The sequence below is a fragment of the Aquila chrysaetos genome, chromosome 8, assembly GCF_900496995.4.
Source record: "Aquila chrysaetos chrysaetos chromosome 8, bAquChr1.4, whole genome shotgun sequence".
In the NCBI taxonomy this organism is placed as follows: Eukaryota; Metazoa; Chordata; class Aves; order Accipitriformes; family Accipitridae; genus Aquila; species Aquila chrysaetos.
The window spans coordinates 38073203-38090164 of record NC_044011.1 but is presented as its reverse complement, the minus strand read 5'-3'; the positions used below and the strand labels follow the sequence as shown (position 1 = coordinate 38090164).

Genomic DNA, 16962 nt, shown 5'->3' with positions numbered 1-16962 from the left:
GTTTTAAGTATGTATTTAGAGACCTTCCGGAGCTGGGACTTACCAGTAAACTCTGGAATGGAACAAACCACATAAAAGACCAAATCTCTATTTAATTTATTTTAATGTAAATTCACTGTAATGTAAATTCACTTCTTTACTGCAGTTCTTAATTCCTTTGCAATGAAATCAACCGAAACCGAAGGGGTTTTGGTCCTTGAAGGCAGGAAAGACTTGTCAAGCCCTAATGCCCTGAACTCTTCATTACTATTTGTAGCACTTTGGGTTCAAATAGCTCCCTAAATGGGGCACTACAGCTCAACTCCTTGACCCTTTTTTTTTCCAGTGCTGGTGGCTCAGCCATTTGCCTCGGCCCAGGTTGGGAGCTTATCATGTTGGCTTTTCTTCAGTACTCTTGTTTTCAGAATGGCTTTCTTTTTCCTTGATTCTGTAGAAAGATAAGTAATTTTCTCAGTCATATGGAATATGTTGCTTTTGAAGTTCTTAGCACATATTTAATACACAACACGTCAAGGTAGTGGTGGTATTTGCCATCAGATTTGCATAAGAACAAATCCAGTCAGCTAAGCCTGGGTGCGTCATATAAATCAGGTACAGCTGGTGAACAGGTATGAATCACACAACTAACTGAACCTCTTAGGTGTTCATTTCCATACTTTCTGATATTTGGTTTTCTCAAAAGATGCACAATTCCTATTAAGAGGACGTAAGATAGTGTTAGCTGGATTTCACTAAAATATGCTTTCAGCCTTAGCACTTAACCTCTTTCCTCCCTGCAATAAGGTGCTATAAATGCATACAGATGATAAAACTTCACAGACAATCAGTGAAATTCAGTTGATTTCTAGACTAGTAGGAAAAGGATATATTCTGGAAGGGATGCTCTGTACTTCAATGCTAGAAAATAGCTAGTGCTGCAACCATAAGAGTCATCTTTGAACAGGAAAGAAGGAAGCACTTTGCTTCCCAACTGTACAGTTCCAAATGTAGTTGGGCTACATAGGAGATTTCCCATGATACAAAAGTGGAGACGTGTCTCTTACTGGAGAATCTGACTTTCGAAACAAGAAAAGGACCAGATTCATGTATTTCAAAGCCAGAGAGGACCATCCACCTAGGCAAGCTCCTGTTTCATACAGATTATACCTTTTTCTTCAGGGATTTCTGCATCAAGCCCATTCTTGTAGTTGATGTAAAGAGTGGCTTTTAAAAGACTACTTCTGTGCTGATTTTAAAACTTGGACAGCAGTGGTCCATAGGAAGAAATGATATTTTTTTTAAAAGGAATCCATGCTTTGGGAGGAGGAATCAAAGCATGGCTCACCTTGTTTTCCAGCTTTGCAGATCCAGGATGAGCTGTCCAAAGCAGCATGTACTGGGAAGCAGAAAGGACTATCAGAGAGAGAAAATTGGTTTTGTCACTCCAAATTGCTAGAACATGATTAGAATTCTTTTGCTGCAGCTTTGATTACCTGCTGTCTGAAAAGGGAACATCTTTAAAGCCACTTGAGAAACTTCATGTAAATCCTAAAAGAATTTTCTAAGAAAGAAGTAAGAGAAGCTAGTGAAATGTATTAGCTGAGAGATGTGGAAGTAACAAAGGTTACTGTAGCCTAGCAACAGGTTTTAGAAATATATAAAACTGGAACATGAATACAGCTTTAAAAACAGCTTTAAGCTATTTGATCATCCCACTGCAATGTGAGGTTTGAAACAAATTTTTACATTTTTGTCTTTTAAGTGATTCATTTAACTAGCTGAAATGAAATGCTACAGTTTAAGCATCAACATCCAACATTATTATTCTTTTATTGATAGTAGAGTTGGAGTTAGCAACACCTGGCAGACCCTGTTCAAATTGGCAAGAGGGAGTCACTGAGAGCAATTCTAAATCATATATATATGTGTATGTATTTGTGTGTATATATATACACACACATATATACATATGCATATATATGTAACGTAAGTATATGCATATATATTTTTTAAAGGCAATAGTAATTCACCATTTAGAAGTCTAGAACATAGCCTGAAGGAAACGTCCTATGAGATCAAGCCTAGCCTCCTGCAGTTTCAGGCAACCATCTAGTACATAGTGCCATTCATAGAATGTAGAAATTTGTTTTAGAACTGAACAGGGACCTTCTTGGTATTTCTTTCCTTGTTGGAAGGCTGTTCCAACACATCACACCTCTGACTACAGGAAAACTTCTACACAAAGCCAAAAATCCTTAATTGGTATGTGATAAATCTTTGAGTTGTAACATTGAAGTTTGCTTGTAACTCATTAATGTGGTAGTGTCAACCCTTTGCCTACAGTCCTATAGCTTCTATGATGTGCCATAAATTTGGACTCTGCACATATACTGTTTGTATATACATATATATATTTATACATATTTTTTTCCTATACACGTATATATACACGTATATATATACACATACATATATATATGTATAGTTATAAATCTGGAGAGAGAACAAAAGTATACCAGTGTTCTTCATTCATCAGGATGGTATCTTATAGCAAATTATGATATGCCATGTGTATGCAATAATGTGGACTCTGTGTAATAAATTAGGATGAATAGAGTTCAATTCAGTTGCCTAAACAGGCATCTAGTGTTTGGGATGCCCCAGGGCATCCCTTCTGACCTCCAGCTGCTGCTTCAGGAGGTCATGGGTCTCCCATGGATCTTGTGTCATCACTGCCAGCACAGTTTGGATGGCCCAGATACCCTTAGGTGTCTGAAATGGCACTCAGGATTGGGCAACCAAAGCCCATGCTGCACAGGCAGTTGTATGCTGCACAGTTTTGTGTGCAGTTAATCAAGGTCTAAACCACACAGAAAATCTTTGTGTCCAAACCACAGCAAAGTGCCTTCTTGTATAAACCATGTTACCAGGAATGGGTATTCTTGATTAAAAAAAAAAGGGTTGTGAATTTTAAGAAATGGTACATATCAGCTAGGAAACCTAAGCTGATCCTGTATGTATGCCAAGTCAGGAGTTCGTTCCATCTCCACAGTTTTTCTTATATTCTCTGTTCCAGGGGATGGAGATTATAACCGGAGAGGCGAGACATGGGAATTATTTCAGGATGCATATCAACAAATATAATATGGTAGACAGCATCACCTGCTTTTCAAAGGAACCCTTTCCTGTCTCCAACTACATTTGCTTGTATGGACAGCATGAGTGTCTTCTTAATGATCTTTATTATCGCTGGAATGAAGGGCAGATTACAGATCTTTACAGGTAAAATAAACTGAACATTGCGCATAAAATCTACATTCTGGCAGAATTTAAGTTTTATTTTATTACAGTTTATCTTCTGGCTGTTTTCCCTTAGAACAAAAGATAGATTTTTAAAAACATTTTCCATTATTTGGCAAAATTATCAGTGGTAATGCAAGCCCTGAAGACCTTCCTGGAAAGAGCTGTGTGTATGAGATTTATTTAGGGACGGAGCAGTGGTTTACTTGACCATCTTTCATCTGAAAGAGCATTTCAGTATTTTTATAACTTTTGCAGATGTGCACTTTATAACTTTTTCAGTAGGCTTAACTTATTAAGCTGAACCTGAAAAATCCTTTTTTACTGAAGATTCATATTGAGAAGTCACTTTTAAAAGTCACTATTTTTGTCACTTTGAATCAAATTTTTTAGCTGAAGGTTTCTGGGGAGATTTTAAATCACTCATGATGATAGTCACACTCAACAACTTGCCTGCTTATCTGGTGATAAAACAAACCCTAAAGTTTATCCTCTAGACTGTGTTCTCTGTGTAAGGGAGTTAATTTTATAGCTGGAGGCTGTGTCAGGACTCTGCATATTTAGCGGAGGTTCCCCATCCAGCTTGCAGGACTCACCCCACCACAACAATCTGCAGCAATGAAACAGGTCTTGCAGATTTTCTGAGGTGCTCCCCTCTGCCCACTGCGCCCAAGCAAGCACAGGGCAATCCTGGGGACTAGGTGTTCCAAGGCAAGGCTCTCGAGTGGTGGGAGAGACTAAAGAGCCTGGCTATTTCTAGCCAAGATTTATGTGCCGTCTCCTCTGAGAGAATTTTTCATTGCTTTTGGAAATGCAAACTTAATTAAGGAAGTTATTATGGAGAGAGGAGAATCTGAAAAATGAGATCTACCGTATCTTTAATCTTCTGCTACTTCTTCTTTTATTCCTTATGCCTCAGTGAAAACAAGTCCTTTTGAGGTCAAGCTCGATTAAAAAACCAAACCAAACCAAACCAAAACCCAGCCTTGAGTTTCATTCATGGGGTAGAATTCTCTGAGCATGTAATTGAAACAGAAGGTAAAGAACTTGCTGATACATCTCATTTTGATTTTCATTTTTAAAAAAGGTGGTGGCTTGGGAACCTAAATTGTCACAGACAGAGAAGTGAAGTACCACATTACATAAGCTAGTGTAGAGACAGAAAGCCAAGCACAGGAACAAATAGTAAATTTTTATCATGATACAAAGCTGATAGTGGTGCCTTAAAGGTCTCCAGGCCTGATTTTGTTATATTTATAACTGATTTGAAGAAAGGCATAAATGGTAGCAAAATTTTCAGATTAAACAATGTTACTTAGGTAACAGTTTGTAAAAGTTTTCTGTAAAGGATGTGCCGTGGTCCAAAGGAAACTTTGCATGATAATAGCAATCTACTGGTTCAAAAAATTCTGTAGGAGTGAAGCACCTGATATCTTGAGAAAGAGACTTAAGAGCCTCTGAATTCCTGTACCTCTTTCTCTAGCTTTTGCACTTCTGCTGGTTCAGTGTCAAAAAGCTTCACTGGAATATGGATAAGGCATTGTACACTGCTAAGGACAGAGAAATGAGAATGTCTGCTGAAATCAGGGAGGAGCGGGGGGATCCAGCCAAGCCCTTCAGTTAATGACAAAAGATTGGTTTGTATGCCATATTTTGAGAATATCAGCTGCCGTCTCAAAGGGTGAACTCCCTTGAAAAGGATTCAGGGCTTCACCAGGACGGGACGTGTGGCTTTCGCAATTCTTCTGATGTGTTTTGCAGTCCTCTTCCTGCACTCTCTCCTCATTGTAAATATTACAGAGTCTAGCTCCTCGTTTTTTTCTTCTTGTCTTGTACTGAAAGACGGGATGAACCCAAACTTCCAACTGTGAGGTTTAAAAGTTGCTTGGACAAAAATGCTTCTTTACAAATTTCATTTCAGGAGACCTTTGTATGCCTTTGCTGAGAGGAGTGTGAAACTTGCGAATTGTTGCTGCCACAGGGATTGATTTTGATTTGTAGAAAATGTGGGGTTTGTTTTACAAGAGAGGACTGGCACACAGCAAATGTAAAGTTCACATAAACAGTATATCGTCACTACGTGTTGAGTAGAAACTGAAGGAGGATGACACAATTGTATGAGATGGATTAAAACAGCAGATGATTTTCTTTCCTTGTCACAGCTGAGGCTGATCAGCTAATATATTTTGAGCACTGGAAGAAACTCGATAGTCAGGTTGTGGCAAGGTATCATCAGTCTTTTTCATGGTGTTACAATATGCAAACACAGCTGTGACGTAATCTTTTCTATGAACCACAAATGTTGCCAGACACTTATGCCTTTGTTGTTTGCCCAGATGTGGTTACAGTGTCAGTTGTTGTATGTACTAGCAAGTTTCATACCAGTATCAACATCTGGAAGAATAAATCACCTTGCTTTGGGATTTCCGCCTGCAACATAGGTAGCAGTATTTTCCTGACCTTGACAAAACCAGCATTTGTTCCCTTTTTCTCTGTTGCTGCATGTTGAGCATGTAGCCCAGCCCGACGACCTCAGTGCAGCTGCACTTACCTGCGGTCTTGACAGCTACGCACACAGATTTCGAAGAGGTGAGACATTAACTTTTTGAACGGACAGCTTATTTCTTCATGAGAGAAATTAAGAATGTATTAGCCTCCCTCGCTCTCATGATTGTGATAGGATACCCACATGGTGCACTGATCAGGGGATTACAAGTAAGATCAAGTTCTAAACATCCACAGAGATTTTAAAAATCTGAGGAGAGATGAGGATCCCAGTGATGATCTGTTAATAGGATGAGTCAGGCCAGTCAGCACTGTAAGAGTAAGAAGTACAGTTTTCTCTGATGGCAGCATATACACTCATTGAGGGAGTCATCAGCTCCTGCAAGACTGCTTGTATCTTAACTGGTCTTTGCTTACCAGGATCTGAAGTTGTGCAAGGTCAGGGCCCTCTTGCATCCACATACTCACAGGCACCACGACCTGCATGACTGGGTGGTCTGGCCAGGATCACTAGTGTGCCACACAGGGGACACCACTTACCGGGTCCTCATCACATCTCTTGAGCTTTTCTTAATTAGTGATGATGAACTAATTTTGGACTTGTCTTTTACAGCCTTTAGATGTGGATGTTGTTTGGGATCTTTTGCCTCATTATTTTATCTCACCCCACGTTAGCCCATGGCAAAATTCCTGAATTACGGTTGCCAGGTTTTTCTTATCTGGTTATTTTATTGCCTCCAGTTCTGTTTTTCGTCTTCTTTATACCTTATCTTTAGATAGGTTTGTTCCTCCTCTTCTTGCTCTTTGGTCATTTGAATGAAATCACATATGTTGCTCTGTAGCAATTAACATAGGCTGTTCTTTAATCCTTTCTCACTTGTTTCTTGTGGTGCTTTCACATACATGCATGCACACACACGTACATTTCCATTCATATCAGTCTTGGTATTTCTGTTACAAATGTCTATACTACAAGGAGGATGGATTCTCTAGCTATTTTAACAGGTGGGAGACAGAAGAGCAACTCACTGCAGTAAAGTCCTTTGCAGGCAGCCAAGGCAGAGTGAAAGGACTAGTGAGAAAAGGAAGAGACAGTGAGAAGAGGAAGCACACTGCCTGTAATCTTCACCTACAGTCCTAGCACAAAGCAAACTGGCACAGGAAATTGCTTCTTTCAGGAGGTAGAGCAACGAAAAAAGGCTGGCAATATAATGTAGTCTCATCATAAATAATAACATATATACAATACATATACATCCACATAATACAATGTTATATACAATGTACATGTGTATATGTACAATATACAACAATATACAGTGTTAACACCTAGCCATGAGAATACTACCTATTAGAAAACCATTAAACTGAAAAATGGTTTAGCATCTCTTGAGAGATGAAGATTGTCTTGAGGCTTTTACATAGATAAAAAGTGGTGTCTGGTCTTCTTTTAGCAAGGAATATGAAAACACATTCGTTGATTTCTGTGTGTGTGACAAAAAGAAGAAAAACTGTTTTGGGTAGTGTTCACGTGGTCTATAATGATCTCACGTGACTGTGTGAATGCAAACCTGATGTTAGGACTGAATTTCTCCCTTTGACTTTAAAAAAATCCTTTTAAACTAGACACATTACACTTACATCCACTTGCAGTATCTTCTAGCAAGATGTGAAATGCCCTTAGTGTGGGACTGTGAGAATGTTGTGGTTTGTTAGTTAAGTTGCTAAACTTGCTGGTTTGAGACATTCATTCCCCTCCTCCCTTCTTTATGCCTTTATTTTGGGGAGGGCCTTCCTATAAGGCAAGAAAGTACAATGTTTTAATCTTTTGGTCTGCATTTAGATTTCCCAGCATGGCATCTAGTTCCAGGAACGGACACAGTGGAACAGCTGTCACCTGGGAGCTAATTTATTTCTGTGTAGCATGCAAATTATCTTTTAAATAATTAGAAACTGCACCTAGCAATGAATTTCCTCATTGATTTGCGTTCGGTATAAGGGCTGAAAGTTAACCCCATGATACCGGATTTCCTGACCATAGTGCGCCAGTGCCATTTTCAAATTAGCATGAACAACAGGCCCTCAAGATTCAGCTAACTTGGAAGAAGTAACCCCTTCTGGTTGTGTGTGTGAAACACCAACTAATGGTAATAATGAGATAAATAACATTTCCTTTTGTTGAGAGAAAAGTTCCATTGATCTCAGTATGAGATCTCAACATGATTAAAAGCTGCAGGACTTGACCCACAAGCAAATGAAAGATTGAAGTCACTTCTCACCTCCTCCCTTCCTCCTACAGTAAATGTATGTTGTGGAGGAAGCTAAGCAGGCTGGTGGGCATGCATCGCCCTACCCCTGGTGCAGGTCAGAGGGGTCCACCAGTGGCTGCGGTCCCAGCCTAGTCCCGTGCCAGGGAAGGAAGCCCCTCAGCCCCTAGGTTTGCAGGACCAACAGTCTGATGCCCCCAGTCACACTAATACTGGTTATGTGTATTCAGACTGCTGCCCTTTAAGACTTTAAGTTCATAAATTTATCAGCCTAGCAAGCAGTAACCAAAAAAACCAGCATAAAATCATCTGAGTGTATTGCCACAGTAACTCAGCTACAAAATACACTAGCGCACTTGAGAGTGTAAGCTTTTAGTGAGTTAGATACTCCTCCGTATTACAGTATTTTCACAGCTCACTGAAAGCCTCAAATGCTTTTGAATGTTTTTTTTTTTTCAGAGAAACAATGCTTTTTAGCTCTCATAGTTAAACCAGCCAACACTGTATCTGATGGAACTAAAGAGTTTTAAAGTTTCTTTTCCCTTCTCCTTTAGCAGACAGGTACTACGGACATTTTTAAAGGAGGTCTTGGTGCAACTCTACAACTGCACAGTTAAAAAATATGCTCCTCGGAATGCCTAGATGCCTTAGCTGTGATCCCAGTGATATAGATACTAATGTGATAATAATAGATATTAGTCTTTTTCAAAAATAATTGCCTATAGTTAAGCTTCTGCAGCCATATTTGGGCCTGATTCTCATAGGTGTTAGGTACTCCAGCTTAATTCAGAGTAGCATCTGAGCGGGCTCAGTTCGTTACTTAGCTAAACATGAATTTAAGAGCCAATGTTTTTCTTTCTACCTATGCAAACAACAGCTGAGGAAATAGGCTGTTAAGCCAGAAGATGACCACATCCAGTCAGACAGCTGTCTCTTCTGACTGCACCACAGTGGGAAGCACTTCATCCCTCTGACTGTTTTATAGGATGCCAAGGTCTACTGGGCAAATTGTCAAGGCCTTGGACAGGCAATATTTACTGACCAAGAAAAGTTTCATCCTCACTTGTCATTGTGCTACAAGAAAAAGGCACCATTGCCATCAGCGATGGTCACCCTTCCATCTGCCTCATGCCACTGCAGTAGGTGTACTCACTCCATCTGGGCCTTCAGCCATTATGTTCCTGAGCAGAGAGGTCTTGCAATGCAGTTGTCTGATGTCAGGGCAGGCAAAACCATAGGAACCAAAGACACAGTATCCTAAAGCCGAGTATTTTGTATAGAAACCTTTTATGTCACCTGGAAATTTAACAGCATTATTTCCTAGATTTGGAATCCACTTTAGGAAGGAGTTTCTGCAATTTTTATTCATTTCCCATAATCATGGAATCATAGAATGGTTTGGCTTGGAAGGGGCCTTAAAGATCATCTAGTTCCAACCCCCCTGCCATGGGCAGGGACACCTTCCACTAGAAGGTTGCGTCTCAGAAAAGCTCAACTGGAATTTAAGCACCCAAGAGTGAGGCTCTTTCCAAGAGGGAAGACTTCTCTTGAAGGAAGAAGAAAGCAAATTCCTGCAGGTTTCATATGAAGTGTCCCCTGTACCACACTCCTTCCCTTCCCTCAGAGGTCTCCGGTGCTTGCCTGAAAGCCTTCAAATTCTTTCCATTGCCCTAGCAGCAGATAAAAGCAGGGGGTGGGGAGAGAGCTCCGAAATATTTTTTCTTTTATTTTTAAGCTTACAGATTTGTTACTGGTCATCAGTGCTCCATGCTGCTTCACAAAGGAGGAATGTAACCAGCCAGTTACACCCTTTTGTATTCTCCCGAGATGAAGGCAAGTCTAAGGCAGTTGCCAAGTTATAGAACACGTCCACAGAGCGGTGGAATCTCCCTCTGCTGCATCTTAAGTATGAAACAGATAATTAGAGGGGTCTCCTGATACTTGGCAACCAAATGGATGCTCACTGGCATCGTGCCTTTAATATGAGGTAGAAGTGTTTCATGTAGGCTTCATTTGGCATTAATGAAAGCCAAATCTACTAACACAATGCATAAAAATCTGACTCACTAGTTTCTAAAATCTTAAGTAGCTTATTTATCAAATTAGGTGTGAGCGGTTTTCTTACTTTGGATTTTGTAATACTGTATTAATGAACTTGTTTTCAGTCATGACCTACAGAAGATGCTCGTTGCATCACATTAATGTGGCAGTAATACTGATGACGAGGCAAAGGAGTACCACTGTTGCATGACAGTGAGTGCAGCAAAGGCAGCATCACTGGAGGAAAGGCACAGAATTGGGCTGACAGTGATGAAGTGTCCCGTCAGAGGCAACATCATTATGCCAATCAGTTTCTAAAAGGCACCCTCCGAAATGTTGTGTTGCTCAGCCATCCCCTTCTCAAGTTTCTTGTCATACCTATTCACCAAGTTTACTCTCCGTGTAATGCTGAAGTTAGTAAGATGCTGTATGTTAAGCACTTCTGTTATTTAACAATTTGTAAAGCATGCTGATAGACTAACGCATGGTGTAGCAATCAAAGTGTTTTGAATAACACATAGCACAGAGTACTAAGTGCTCTATTTATATTGTATGTATATTTAGTTCTTACTGGAAATGTGCTTTTAGTCGTCTGTACTTACTACGCTTCAGCTTGCATCATGGAGCCATCTTGGTGCACACAGGCTGGACATTCAGATTTTGCTGTATATATATGTAGGCTTTCCAGCTAAGAGCTCAGGTCTGTTACAGGGTCAGTCCTGTGAAGGAGTCTGAGAAGGCAGGATGTATTTTAAAGGACGATTAGCAGAGAAACCTTACAGGCACACTCATCCAAGCTGAGCTCAGAAAGACTTTGTTACGTTGTTTTTTTTTTAAATAACTTAGTTTCCAGCATTTTAAGGGCTTGTCTTACTCATTGACAATTTGTCTACCCTGGATAGTGGCCTCAAGTAGCACCATGAGGAGCGTATGTTTGTCGCATGATAGCAAAGCTATTTGCAGCAAGATGCAGGTGTACTCCGAGTGCCTCATTTCCATTGCAAGCATTGGGGTTCTCCAGAGTTGGGGTTTATACATCCACCAAGCTGCAAAGGTCAGTTTGGGGACTGGTGATATGAGGGGCCAGGTCCATAGAGAGAAGCCCCCATTGGCAGACATTAACCAGAGGCTCTTTGGCAAGTAGGAGTTGGGAGGGTGGCTTACAACTCTGGCAATACCTATGCATGGGACAAAAAGTACAGGGGACTTTGCCGAAAGGTAGTGACAAAGGAATTTTTTTCCCAGTGCCAGAACAGAAGATAGGATTCAGTGCTCACATATGAGGGGAACAGGCAACTTACACATGCATAGATCTGTGGTGATCCACCCCAGATGACTGTTAGAAGATCTGCATGCAGCCTGGCTGTGGTGGGTGTTGCTGTCCAAGAGCCTAAGCACCCTGAAAAAAATGAGGAATGCTCCACACAAAGTGGCACAGCTTCAACAGCAACAGGTACTGATATGCAGTAAGACACAAGGCTGCCAAACATGCATCAGAAATGCAGAAACTCCCTTTCACTAAGATGCTTTAGTAAATTCTACCCAGAAGCTATAAAAGTGAATAGTATCACTGGATGTTACCCTTAGCTGTTCTCTTCAAACCCTGTCATTTATGTTCTCACTACATTTTTCATATTAGCTGTACAAGCTAAATGCTCAAAAATATTTTGAGTGGTATGAACAACATTTACTTATTTGAAAGTAACCGTTTAGATATTTTCCACTTAAGTTCAATTCACAGATCATAGTACTGTTTACATTAGGCTAAAAGTGATTTATTAAGCAGTGTCATTTAATGAGAGTTTAAGCAGAAACACCACACTGGACTGTTTATTGATGCAACTCTAATAAATCTCACAATATAACAAAAAAATAGGAAAAAGAAGAACATTTGATGTTTTCAGTATTATTTTTAAAAGGACTAGGTAAAGATATAAATTTTTTACTTATAGCCTGGATAATCAGTGATTATTTACACACAAAATGCATGCTACACAGAAAAGCTGGTTTTAAACTGGACTTTCAAAAATGAAGAGTGATTGTTCATTAAGAGAAATACTAGAATGCACTGCTGTCTGGAATTTGCCGGATCCCATACCATTAGCACACCATGATTACACTTAAGGGATTCCACCTTAGGCTTTTGTTCATCATGCAGACGGTGAGACTTATTTTCTGCAGGGATAAAAAAAAAACAGAAAGGAAATGTGGCAGGTAGTGAGCATGGCTGAGAGGGACTAATGCTACTCAGTACACTTTACAGCCTAATTAGAGGAAAATTTGTGTGCTTTTTATCATGAGAGAGACAGAATAAGGAAGGAGGAACACATGAAGGGATATCAAAGCACTAACAGCTTTTTTCGTGCCAGAATTAAATGCTAACCCCAAGGTGCACTGGTAAAGCTGTACTTATGTAGCAAATCAATATAAATGGTAGACCCCTTCAGGTGGCTTTAGATTTCTATATATTAATGTAGTTTTTAAGGAGCAGCTAACTTGCTAATGAAGAGCTACGTTACTAAGAGACACCACGTCCAAATTAGTAAGTAAAGGCTAGTCAACTGAATCTTTCCACATTAATTTGCAGTCGAACCTTGCTGATTCATATTAATAATTATGCAAACCATTATGAATGATTGAACTCTGAATTCATAAACAAGTAATTGCAGAAAAGCAATCATACCACTGCACGCAGCATATTTGTTCATTTTGTGCATCAGATTTAATTTCCTTTTAATTGTTTTTCGTAACACGTTCTGTGTGAAATAGTACTATGTGAAAAAATGCAATAAAACTTATTTCGGGGTCAGCCATAATTTCCTCATAAAAAGAGCAGACAGTAATGTTTTTGTATCAATTTTAAAGAGCACAGAGTTTAGAAAGTTTAAAGAGCAGTTCAGTGGGAATCAGCTACACAATAACTGCTACTATCTATCGAAGTATCTAAACTTTACCAAATTCCAGCGCTGAAATAACAGAGAATATCTCTGGAGGATACTTAGAATAGGAAAGGACTGCAGTATCTCAATGTGAAGCGAGTATTGCTAAGATCTGCTTTCTGAAACGGCAATTTAATGTAAAATTTCAAGGATATTAAAAATGCAGAAAACAGAAATGATTTATCAGTCATGATGGATAACTGGCATTTGCAAAGTGAAGATGCTGGCAAGCAATACATAGTGTAAACCATGACCCACATCGCCCTGAAGCCAGCAGGTCTCTGCAGTAGCCCCAGTGAGGTTTTGGACTGGGCCCAGTGGGATCAGTATTGGCCTCAACAAGGTCTGGATTCAGTGGCCATTTTTCTTGAGCAAGAACTGCAAGATCAGTTGCACTGCACTATGTTTTGCTATTGCAGCTACAGAAAAAAGGGTTTTGTAAACCACAGGTTTTAAACCCGTTCTCTTCAAAAGAAAAGACATTGCGGGTTTGGTCATAGTTCTGTTAAAAGTGGTAAAAAAGCACAGGCTTCCTTTCCATGATTTACTTATCAAAAACTACAAAAGAAATGTCAGCCTATAAATTAGTGAACACTATCATTATTTTGTAAATCAGCCCAAAGAAGTAAATCACAGATTGGCTTGTCCATAAGACTATTGATTTTACTAATTACTGGCTCAGAGCAGTAACAGAGAGTCCTAGATTAATGAATTTAACAGGAGTGACTAAAATGCATGGACAAACAGGTGTTCAGTGAGTAGAACTATAGAGTAAGGAGTTAAATAGCTTTCTTGCTACAGTCACGCTGTTGGTTCAACATTTGCTTGATTGTTCAGCAGCTGTAAGTGAATTTTAAGAAATTACAAACCAGGGAACATTTTCTGTTCTTTGTGATTAAGAACAATGCTTTCAGGTGGTGCTTTATGGGATTTTACACAAATTAGTCTTGCTTTTTACCTATATAAACAAGCTGTCTTTCAAAACAATTGGTCAGATGATATTTAGCAGGAAATGCTCAGTGGTTTTATTATCTTTAAATTTACACTTTATGATTCCTGGTCCAGCTATGCAAGGTATATCTGGAAATACTCTACATCTTTTACTGGAATCACAGTATCTTTGTAATTAAGAGTCTTAAAAACATCCATATATTGTGCCCAAAACAACGCATCTTCTCTTTTCCTGGCAAGATGGGACATTTCTTCTTACATGCACTTGTGTTGCAGATTAACAAAAGTCTTTTCTCCAAACTGTGTTTGGGAAGTAATGTCAGAATGACCTGGAAATTAAAATTGCATTGCATCCCAACCCACTGCAGTACTTTCCTCTCCCCACTCCTGGAAGTGGAATTCCCTGCTCTTCACAGGCACTCCTGGCATAACTGTATTACACTTGAGCCTGTGTCAGCTGACCAGCTGCTTCAATTTCATCTGTGTTTGTCCTTCTGGTTTGGTTCATGGTGTTTGTAATAGCAGCAGCTTTCTTCTTACTGCCTAGGTAGTGGCAAAAACAAGAAAGAATGAGGTATACTGCAGGAAAAGCACACCAGCATTTGGGTAGTTTTTTCCGCCATGTGCCAAAAGCACCAATGAGGAACTCGGCTTCCATAAACCGCCAAAGCCATTCAAGTGTAAAGAATCCAAACGTGCTAAGGAATGACTTTGAATATTCTGAGGTCTGAGTATTTGAGAACTGATAGAGTATCTTCCAGATGTAGCTGATAGAGCCTGCAGATTTTGCATTTCAAGCATTAAGTTTCTTTTAAAAAAAGAAATTTAAACCCGGAAAAATGGACATCCAGCTTGAAAATTCACCGTGTTGTACTAAACATGGGAAGCTACAGAGAGGAAAGGAGACTCTACTTACAGATTAACAGGAGATTAAGTTTATCAATGACTCTGGCTTGTATTGTGGACTAAAAAAAGTCTGCTGCTCTGCATATGCAGACAGTGCTGGATGATGGAAGATACAAGTCTGGTGACCAGAGTCCCACTGAGTTTAATGGGATGTAAGGCAGGTCACTAGTGAATTGTAGACCACTTTGTGAAGAAATGAACATGATTTTGACAGATCTGTATTAATGATGATTTAGAGACATTTAACAGAAGTTCCAAACAGATTCAAACCGCTTCATAGATTGTCCCAGTTCCTGAACTTAGTTGTTTCCTCCGAGTTTATGTGTGTCGGTCAAAGAGTGGGGGTAGCAGGGATGCAAGGAATTGAATTTGGTTTTGTTATTGTTTCCATAAAAGCTTTGAGTAGCAAAAGAACACTGACAGACACAGCGTCCTCAAAATCTGTAGTTAATAACATGCCAGTAGGCTGTGGAGGGATTTTTCAAAGGCATCGTCACAAGGAACGGGTACCCACCTGCCCTTCAAGCTTCTGAAAATCCCCCACCTTGTCCTGGTCTCACAGCAGAGAAGTCACCAGGAGCACAGGCGAGGCAGCAGCGAGTGCTGGCTGCTTAGGGCTGCAGTTTAAATTCCCTTAACTGGATTCTGCGCTTGGTCTCGGCGTGCACACACGCTCTGGTAATTTGATAAGCTCACCTGCAGGGAGGGATTATTCCATGTAGTTTAATGTGCCGTGGGCTCTGCATTCCCACTGCATAAGGTGTGCCTACAGGCCTGTCCGCTGTGGCACCGGTTATCTCTGCTGTCATCAGGCTCATGGAAGCAGCAAGAAAAGGAATGAAAGTAATTAAAAACATATTACAATCCTCGTATTAAAAAGAAAATGCCATTTTTCAGGCTGTAATAATGAGATTTACTTTCACATTAAGAGGAATGAGAAAATCAAACCTTTTTTAAAAATTGGTTTCTGTTTTTTTTGCCATGTTTGATACATTCATATCACTGCTTTTGGTTTCTCTTTCCACCGGTGATTTTTTTTTGGTTTTTTGGAGAGGGTTTCAGCTGAGATTTTCCAAGAAAAGCACCCAATATGAAGTGCATAAAGACAAAATCAACAGTGGTCCTCAGAAGCCCATCTTTAATAATATAAGTGGAAATTATTTGGGCCTCGCTTTGCTTCATTTTCACGTTTTCTGCCCAACGTACGGAAGTCTGGAAAACATTGCAGTGGTGTGATAAAACTGATCTGTATCAGTAGTACAGTTATGCCAAGCTTGTGAATGATAAAAGGTTAGGTCTACCAGAGTGGATAAGCCCACTCTACAGAGCTGGTCTTCACCTTTCCACCATTACTTTCTTGTCATGGGATTTAAAATTATTTATGAAAACTTCAGTTATTGATGATTTTTTCTAACTTTATATCTTGCTTTTTGTTTTGTTGTTGTACAAACCGAGTGTGTTACTCTGAAGATTTTTCATTCCATTTTTAAGATTTTCTGGCCTTAACGTCTTGCTGTCAGTGATATATCTCATGTTGTTAGACCTGACTTAGATGGCAGAAACGCTGCCAGAGGTCAGTGTCGGGTCTTCGCTGCTTCTGCTTTAGAGTGCCAGGACACACCACAGATGTACGGCCGCTTCAGAATTAGCTTTCATGGAGGCAGAAGCCTTGTTCTCCTAAAGTGGTGTGTAGTTGCAAATGAAATGGAGAATAAATACAGATAGCTCTCAGATGGAAAGCCATGCGCATGCATACTCCATTTTTGCTTGCTAGCAGCAGCCAACTTTGTCCATTTTATTTAATGCTGTATCTCTTGAAAAGGGAAAGATTCCCCGTCTCTTGTACAGGACGCCACTAAATATTTTCCTCCTTCTTCCTTTTCATCTAATGTAGGCTACACATCACAAATGAGGCAGAACAGACTTTAAATATTGTTTGTCAATGAAAGGCGAGACCAGCTTCCTAGCAACAAAAAGGATGTCGCTTATTGTCTTCAAAAGGAGACCATTTCATCCCATCTCGGTACAAATGCCTTCCCATGATAGCTTCTGTCGATATAAAAGTCTGCCAGCAG

General features: G+C 39.8%; 1 protein-coding gene and 1 long non-coding RNA gene across 8 annotated transcripts in view; one reads left to right on the top strand and one right to left on the bottom strand.

The window, feature by feature from the left end:
• CFAP61 (cilia and flagella associated protein 61) overlaps positions 1–16962 on the top strand; it is a 127553-nt gene that overhangs the window by 91455 nt on the left and 19136 nt on the right. For all 7 annotated transcript variants that reach the window (XR_003924531.1, XR_003924530.1, XM_030021861.1 and 4 more), the window contains one exon: positions 3056–3261. Coding sequence is in view for 5 of the 7 variants with exons in the window: in XM_030021861.1 (XP_029877721.1) it covers positions 3056–3261 (206 nt within the window). In the remaining 2 variants the exon portion in view is untranslated. The remainder of the gene's footprint in view (positions 1–3055; positions 3262–16962) is intronic.
• LOC115344478 lies at positions 87–16290 on the bottom strand. Its single transcript, XR_003924533.1, has 4 exons — positions 15584–16290; positions 10663–10810; positions 1325–1392; positions 87–427 (listed from the first exon to the last, which is right to left on the bottom strand). It is a non-coding gene; the product is annotated as an uncharacterized LOC115344478 (long non-coding RNA).